Below are 9,304 nucleotides of genomic sequence, written 5' to 3' on the forward strand. Positions count from 1 at the left end.
ACCGCGGGCGGTATCTTTCCTTGTTCCACCTGCACTGCCACCGCGTTTAACCTGCACGCACGGTACCTGCACACCCAATAGTATTTTCTAGAATGCGTATATTTACACTGAACAAAAATATCAATGCAACATGTAAAGTGTTGGCCCATGTTTCATGAGCTGAAATAAAAGATCCCAGAAATCTGCTTATTTCTCTAACATGTTGTGCACACATTTGTTTACATCCCTGTTAATGAGCATTTCTCCTTTGCCAAGATAATCCATCCACCTAACAAGATTGGCATATCAAGAAGCTGATTAAACAACATGATCATTACACATGTGCACCTTGTGCTGGGGACAATAAAAGGCCACTCTAAAATGTGCAGTTTTGTCACACAACACAATGCCACAGATGTCTCAGGTTTTGAGGGAGCGTGCAATTGGCATGCTGACTGCAGGAATGTTCACCAGAGCTGTTGCCAGAGAATTGAATGTTCATTTCTCTATCATAAGCCACCTTCACTGTTTTTTTACAGAATTTGGCAGTACGTCCAACCGGCCTCACAACCGCAAACCACGTGTAACCACGGCAGCCCAGGACCTCCGCATCCGGCTTCTTCAACTGCAGGATTGTCTGAGACCTGCCACCCGGACAGCTGATGAAACTGTCAGTTTGTACAACCAAAGTATTTCTGCACAAACTGTCAGAAACTATCTCAGGGAAGCTCATCTGCGTGCTTGTCGTCCTCACCAGTGTCTTGACCTGACTGCAGTTCGGCATCGTAACTTCAGTGGGGAAATGCTCACCTTCGATGGCCACTGGCACGCTGGGGAAGTGTGCTCTTCACGGATGAATCCCAGTTTCAACTGTACTGGGCAGATGGCAGACCGCGTGTATGGCGTTGTGTGGGGGAGCGGTTTGCTGATGTCAATGTTGTGAACAGAGTGCCCCATGGTGGCAGTGGGGTTATGGTATGGGCAGGCATAAGCTATGGACAATGAACACAATTGCATTTTATCAATGGCAATTTGAATGCACAGAGGTGCTGTGACAAGATCCTGAGGCCCATTGTCGTACCAATCAATCGCCGCCATCACCTCATGTTTCAGCATGATAATGCACAGCCCCATGTTGCAAGGATCTGTACACAACTCCTGGAAGCTGTAAATGTCCCAATTCTTCCATGGCCTCATACTCACTAGACATGTCACCCATTGAGCATGTTTGGGATGCTCTGGATCAACGTGTACGACAGCGGGTTCCAGTTCCCGCCAATATCCAGCAACTTCACACAGCCACAATCAACAACCTGATCAATTCTATGCGAAGGAGATGTGTGGCGCTGCATGAGGCAAATGCTGGTCACACCAGATACTGACTGGTTTTCTGATCCACGCCCCTACCTATCTTTTAAGGTATCTGTGACCAATAGATGCATATCTGTATTCCCAGTCATGTGAAATCCATAGATTAGGGCCTAATGAATTTATTTAAATTGACGGATTTCCTTTTTTGAACTGTAACTCAGTAGAATCTTTTAAATTGTTGCATGTTGCGTTTCTATTTTTGTTCAGTGTAGTTTAGTTGCCTCCCTCTCATTGGTTTATTTACGTGACCGCGTCACCCCACATTCCACAGTTTTAAGCAACAATTAGGTGAATTATGGTAGGCAACCTATAATTAACGTACAGATTCAGAAATAGGAACTCTCTGTTCATATCTAAATGTAATGTGGTACAGACAGCAAATGGCAGTTTATTGAATCAGACTTGATCTCTTCAAATCAGGAGCCTAGGCCCTAGGGCTGTTCTGAGTGTGTTGATGAACACCAGATCTGTGGTGGTAGATAGTACCACACATCACTCACTACCACATATTATAGCTTCATGGATAATATCTTCCTCCCAAATGGCACCCTATTCCTTATATAGTGCACTCCTTTTGACTGGGGCCCAAAGTAGTGCACTATGTAGGGAATAGGGTGCCATTTGGGATGAAGCCAATGTAGGTGTGATAAGAATTCATTGGATGGATGCCTGGTTTGTGCCAATGGAAACTGTTAGTTTGCAAACACAGAGCCCTCTCTGAGAAAAAACAACTCCTACTCCTGTTCTGTGTTCAGGAAAGAGACCAGGGGATCATCAGTCAGTGTCAGCCTGTTGGGGAGGTTTGGGGCCATGGCAGGGTCGGGTATCATTCTGTCATTCAACTACCAGACACTGCACTCAACCATGGTTCCTAAACCCACATCATGTTTTATGAGGGATCTCAGACTCAACTGGGTGTGTTAATTTCTCTGTCCTGTCCAAGCCTGTGTATATAAAAGTGTATTGTCCAATCAATTCCATGTACAGTACTGTCTGTCATCCATTGTGAATCAGTCTGGAGTTTGTGTTACATCTCAATGTGCCCTCTGTGTGTGTGTGTGTGTGTGTGTGTGTGTGTGTGTGTGTGTGTGTGTGTGTGTGTGTGTGTGTGTGTGTGTGTGTGTGTGTGTGTGTGTGTGTGTGTGTGTGTGTGTGTGTGTGTGTGTGTGTGTGTGTGTGTGTGTGTGTGTGTGTGTGTGTGTGTGTGTGTGTGTGTGTGTGTGTGTGTGTGTGTGTGTGTGTGTGTGTGTGTGTGTTTGTGTGTGTGTGTGTGTGTGTGTGACGTCTCAACTTGCACTATGTGGGAGACAGTTGGGGCATGGTGATGAAGCTACAGTACATGTTCAGGGAAGCATGGTACTCCTGTCCTCCTCTCCTGTCTCGTCTGTCTCTAAAACAACATAGCCTATACCCCGGGGGGAGGGGCTACTGCCAACATTGGCAGAAAACATTGAAAAAAGGTATTGTTGTTATGGTGATAAAAACAGGGATTGTTAATCTCCTGTACTGTAGCCTACAAGGCAGGGGTTATTGTCACCATTCTATGAAGCTTGTTTATATATGTTTTTAACCTTGTGTCAAACAGTGTCACCTGATTCTTGTTTAAAGACTCAGCCTTTGAGCTATGCATAGCTTCCAGACAGTTTAGAAAGTGAGACAGGCAGGAAGGACTAAACCTATCCACCTGTCACCCCACCTTAAAGTCTACTTCCCAAATGACACCCTATTCCGTATGTAGTGCACTACTTTTGACCAGAGCCCTAGGAAACCTCCCCTTTCATCTCTCAGGAGGAGCCAGGATCAGTCAGACTCAGGATGGGTACGGGAGAGTGGCTGTCTCTGACCTCTAACCTCTGACCTCTGACCTCTAACATCACCCCCACATCTGGGGGTTCACCAGGACCTATAGGGTTGCAAGATTCCAGTAACTTTCCCAAAATTCCCAGGTTTTCCAGAAATTGTGGTTTTAGGATTTAGGATTTCCTGCATTTTCCTTTTTGATTCCAGGAATCTTCCAACTAGGATTTCTGGAAAACCTGGGAACTTTTGGAAAGTTACTTTTGGAATTTTGTGACCCTACCAGGACCACTGGGATTGATCGAGCCTAAATCCTGAGACGAGTATACACTTCCTCTCCTGTCTGCCCTGCCTTCCATGATAGTGTGAAAACATGTACTGAAGCATAAAACACAGGTGGAGTGCTTACTAAATGGATGTAACCAGGCCTACTGGACCAGCGCCAGTATTCAGAAAGCATCTCAGAGTAGGAGTGTTGATCTAGGATCAGTTTGGCCTTTTAGATTATAATGAATGGACAGGGGAATCTGATTAGCTCAGCACGCCCACTCTGAGATGCTTTATGAATATAGACCCTGGTCAACAATAGGCTTCAGTCTCATTACTCACCGTTCACAACATCCTTTTTAATGTAAGAATGTATCAATATTCAAACATCCTCCTACCCTGTTGACCTTTACCTGAGCAGCAGATAGGATCACTCTGTTGACCCCCAGCTGACCTGCCAGGGGTTCCGTCCTGCGTGGTGAGGGAGATGAGAGGTGGCCTGACCTTTGACCTCTTCGGGAAGAAAGCTGCACGGTGTCGGATCTCCTCTCCCACAATGCACTGCACTCGCTGCTCACTGTGTTTTTCATCTGGTTTCAGGTCAGTTCAGGTCAGTTACCAATGTTTTACCTTCTGACATTGGTTGGTTAGCACCAGAGGAGGACTGTATGTATACGTGTGTGGGTTCGCATGTGTCAACAACAGCATTTTAGTGAAAAGACTATACTTGAATTTGGATGCAAAATGGCAGACAAAAAGTATATGGCAGGGCTACGCCAGCTGGCAGACAGCTTCCAGGTAACCCTGCATCGGCCCTGGGTTCATAGAGTATTCTGGGTTTTTTCAAACACTTTGAGCCTATACCGGCAGTCAATGCCAGATGGGCAGGGTTTACACTTCTGTACTATTCCATTGGTACCATTGAGCCAGACAAGCACTTTGAAAGAAAACAAATACTACTTGAACCCAGGTCCATCTACAATGTTGTTACTACAGTTATTACTGTGTAGGTTCATAGGCATGATGAGGGCAACGTGAAGGTACCATGAGTTGTGGAGCACACAGTCAGGTCTTGATCCAAGCCCTGTTGATTGTTCCTCAGACGGACTTTCATTGGCCCTGCAGGGGCATTGGGCCGAGGTTTTAGAGGTGTTAGAGGCGTTACATTTACAGTTTGTTTCAAGTCAAAAGCAGAGCTTGAAAGTGACTGACTGCCTCCTCGGTTTACAGGGATTAACCTACTCAGGTGGTGTTTTGAAACGGCTCAGGATTTTTGACCATTTAACTTCAAATCTCTCCTGTCACAACTCACATAATGATAGTTCACCACCTGTGTCACCCCTCAGTGTTGTGGACAAACCAATCATGGAGTTGTGGACAGACAGGACTGGGGTACAGTAGTACATCACAGTGGAGTGGACATGAGCAAAACTATGAATAATCACATGAGATATAGGGCCCTGGTAAAAAAAAAAAGTAAAAAAAAGTTGTGCACTATATACACTAAACTCTATGACATTTTTAACTCAAATACTTCTAGTAAGTTGTACTCAAAGTCAATGACTAGTCATTATTACTTAAAATATTGATGTGGGACTGACTCAAAACTAAATGAGAAGTCACACCAACTAAATATTTGTAAGATATGATAACAAATTAACATTTTTACCAGCATGCTCTACTGCAGGTAGATTTTTTTTATATCTGTGTTTTTGCATGTACATTGAGTGATTGATTGACTAAATGTTATGATACACAAAGATAAATAATTGTTTTCTAAACTAATCCAATCATTGGATTTTTGCACCCCTTACTGAAATGGTTGTTCCAGTTTAAATGGCTTAGGTTGTCTCCTCCCACTGTTCTTAACCCTGGCAGTCACTATGAATACAGGTTGCAAGTGAATACAAATTTCAACTGCTGGATAGCTGGCTAGATTCCAATAGGAATTACACATCACTTTGCAAGCCAGTATAATGTGATTTACAGTTAGGGTTGCAAAATTCTGGTGAATTTCCCAGGTTTTCCAGAAATCCTGGTTGGAAGATTACTGGAAACGTTTTGGGAAAGTTTGTGGAATTTTGCAACCCTACTTGCAGGCCTGATGTGGCCTGTAAACTATGAGTTTCAGGCCACTGTATAAGGCCTTATGTAATATGTAATGATTCAATTATAATTATAATATTAATTGGAACTCACTTGGTGAAGGCCACAGGACTGAAAATGAACGAATTCAACAACCATGTCTCTCTCACTAACAAATACAGTCATGGGTGGTAACTCTACAATTCAATCGAAAAGGCACACTGGGAAACTATTGCAGGCGTGGCTTAATGGGGGCGTTAAATTGAAGTATACCTTCCTAAAAAAAACTGCATTTGTATTACTCATATGAAGGTAGTACTGTTCACTTCAGCCATTTAAGTTTCTTAACTTATTTTTTTTTAATGATAATCGTTTCCTCAAAATGTTTGAGTAGCTAGAATTGATCCGTTTTTACAGTGATAGGGAAAAGGTTGCCATTTGAGAAAGGCATGCTCTATTTGGGTGAGATAATTCAATGGAGTCAACCCAATAAATGTATCATTGTCATATCTGCCAGGTAATCTTAGTTATTACCTGTCTACCTTAGTGGATTTTTGTGACAAGACTGTAAGAGCATGATTTGTTGCGCTCTTCAGATTAGATGTATAGAGATTATAACTTAATTTCAACTGTTTTATAGACTACAGTTTTCGATCTTACTCTTTATTACTCCTTATAATGCATATGTAGCCTAAAAGGACCTACTATAGATTGTATGGCAGAAGGCTACAGGCTACTAGGCTACATTTATAGTCCATCTCCGACCAAATTTATTTTCTTAAACAACATTTTTCTGTCACATTTGTTCAGTATAATCCTACATTTAAGGACGAAATTTATGTCGTAAATTTGATTTTTTTTAAACAATTTATTATTGTTTGAAACGACCACTAATAAATAGCGTCAGACAGCATGCTGACCGTTCCGTGGTGTTGTAGTAGAAAATGGCGGTAGTCTGAGCGTATCCCGCTATTCGCAGGCCCACTGAAAGAAGCAGGCTCCAGTCTAGTGTAGCCTAGTACACTATGCCATTGTTAGTGCGTCTGGTGTTGTGATTCAGGGCCTAATCATTGTGAAAGAAAAGGCAGTCTTTGTATCCTTAATTGGATATCCCTATCTTATGTTTTATTCACTAGGCCTATACGGATTTGTAGAGGAACTATCAGGCTTCGAGTATCTGTCTGAGCAGTGATTTACCATTGACATGGTAGACTAGGCTAGGATTACAGAATGTTGTATTGCAATCAACGAATTGTGTTAAGTATTCAACCAAAATAGTCTGACAAGTGATCATAATACGTTTCCATATTTTAAATATAATCATAATATACAGTTCCATGGATTTAATTTACCCGTTCAGCACGTGCACATTATTCATAGACTATTTAGTAATATTATAATATGTCAATTAACAGATTGTGTTTAGTTGGGAAATAATAACCACATAGTCGACACTTATTGTTTAGTTTCAATACTGTAAAACTAAACAAATAAAACTTTAAAGAGGCAAAAATCATGAATCTCTTTCAACAGCGGATTGAATTACGTAGTGTGAAGTAGTAGGCTATACACTCCCCTTCCTCCCCATGCTGTAAGTTTTATAGGCTATAAAATGTAATTGTAGAACGTCAACAAAGTTACAGCTTTTGGCCGAGGACTCCCGGTATCCCCCAATAGGAAGATTGTTTTTATTTGTGTATGTACTACGGCCATTAATCTCTTTAATTACGTCCTTAATCATAAACTACTGTGATTTATGGACTCAGAAACAATGTAATCTATGTCTCACTCAACAGCTCTACTCCATAGTGTATGGCTAATTCACTCATCGCTACTTTCCAGGAAAAATATTCAAGAGCAAAACAAGCTACAGTTGGAAAATAATTAGTGTAACTTCATTAGAAGTAGCCTATTATTATTGGACGTATTCTAAGTCTGTTAATTTATTGTTTGGGGGTGAAATTATGTTTGGAAATTATCGCAGTGTTGGTTCAGCAGTTTATATTTGTGATTTCCGTTTATGAGATGATCAAATCTGCTCACTATTGTCCATTTAACACCAATCAATTGACTTTATATATTTCAGGATAAAGAGTTTCGCCTGCCATTCTGAAGGAAAGATTTCTTCATAAAAATATCACTTGTTGCAACAATATTCTTTGTAAGAATATGCCTAAGAATCTAAGAATATTCTAAGAATATTGAGACAATTATTTTCAGACCCATTGCATGCTAAATCTTTCTTTAAAACAAAAATGTTTAACTAATGCAAACATAGAAACTTTCACGTGAATGGAAAATAGTAAAGGACATGATGATGAATATCTCTCGTAAATAAGTAAAATTTTATTCTAAGAAAATATACTATTTATAACATCATTCTACCGGAAAATTATACAAAAAATAAAATGAAAAGATGTTGTTTCTCATTCTTTGTAGGCATAATATTGGCATCACATACAAACTATTCAATTTATTAATTTATTGTTTTAAAACTTACCTCATTGGAGCCATGTATTAATCAATCAATCAATTACATCAAAATAAAAACGGAAGCCAATTATTTGTAAGAACATGGAAGACAGGAGGCTCTTCCTAAACTAACATGTTTGAGTTATTGTTTTCTCTTTTAGAATGGTTAATAGCTCAAGTGTTGCAGGTCGATTGTTGTGAGCGTTTCTGAGAAAAAATCGAAACCTTCAGTTGATAAACCCATTGGACTATCTATAGAATCTGACAAACTTGGAGAGAAGGAATCCGATGAGAAAACGTGAAAGTCCTGCAAAGAGACGTCCAGGGCCGGGGAATGGGCATTGTCCCCGCCAGATGCGCAGTCCGGGCCTATTGTTGACACGCATATAGGAACAGTGGGTGCCGGGTTAGGAAAATTTTTCAGATTTTTGTCATCGCTGTTTAAAGGCGAAGCAGTTGAGCTTTGGGAATCTCCATTGTGATTGTGTGCATTCTGAGACTGTTGTTGTGAAGTTAAGGTATTTTGGTGAAAAGAGTAGCTTTCCCTCTCCAGAAGCGCGCCGGCGGGTAGGCCTACATTGTTAGCAGCCTGATCGAAGTCCTCCTCTCCCCTGTTCTCCAGACTAGTGAACGTCCCCTCGCCGTTCTGGTTCTCCTTGCAGTGGGTTTGTCTCTTGTGCTTCATCCTGCGGTTCTGGAACCAGACTTTCACCTGCCTCTCAGTTAAATCCAGTAAAGCAGCTATCTCCACCCGCCGGGGTCTGCACAGGTACTTGTTGAAGTGAAACTCCTTCTCCAACTCCAGTAGCTGGGTGTTGGTGTACGCTGTCCTCAGCCTCCGAGAACCTCCGCCACCACTCTCTGCAATCTCTGGCGACCCTGAAACACATTGAAAGATATTTGAAATGTTCAACTCATACAAAAAAAGCAATTGATGATTGAATACAAATATATATAAATGGCAGTTGGTAAATAAAAAATCAAATGGTTCTACTGGTCCGCCCAGCAAATGGTTTATGGGAGCACAGACACGGCACTGAGACTATTTATGAGCCCGTAACAGAATATGATGGGTCTGCGTGGACCAGGCCGACTGGCTTGAAGATTAATGAACATGCCAGCTGCCGGTCGGTCGGCCTGCAGGAAGAGCAATCTATCACTCTCCATTACTGTCACACATTAACATTCTTCCACCGCATCACCAGTCAGCAAGCACATTGACCACTGAGAATGCTCAAATAATTAAACTTTTGCTAATAGATATTCTGCAAGTCATGAGAGAGAATTAGCCCCAAATTAGAATGTTGAGACCAGACAGACCTATGCATTTTGA

The 9,304-nt window shown here is 41.5% G+C and overlaps 1 protein-coding gene across 1 annotated transcript in view; it reads right to left on the minus strand.

Annotated features, from left to right (window-relative positions):
• Positions 1–8,137: 8,137 nt before the first annotated feature.
• LOC311114354 (homeobox protein Hox-A2b-like) overlaps positions 8,138–9,304 on the minus strand; it is a gene marked incomplete at both ends in the record, with an annotated part of 1,617 nt that continues 450 nt past the window's right edge. The window contains one exon of the mRNA XM_084189616.1: positions 8,138–8,850. Coding sequence (XP_084045742.1) covers positions 8,138–8,850 — 713 coding nt within the window. The remainder of the gene's footprint in view (positions 8,851–9,304) is intronic.

This window comes from Coregonus lavaretus (assembly GCF_964263955.1).
Source record: "Coregonus lavaretus genome assembly, contig: HAP1_SCAFFOLD_2941, whole genome shotgun sequence".
Taxonomy (NCBI): Eukaryota; Metazoa; Chordata; class Actinopteri; order Salmoniformes; family Salmonidae; genus Coregonus; species Coregonus lavaretus.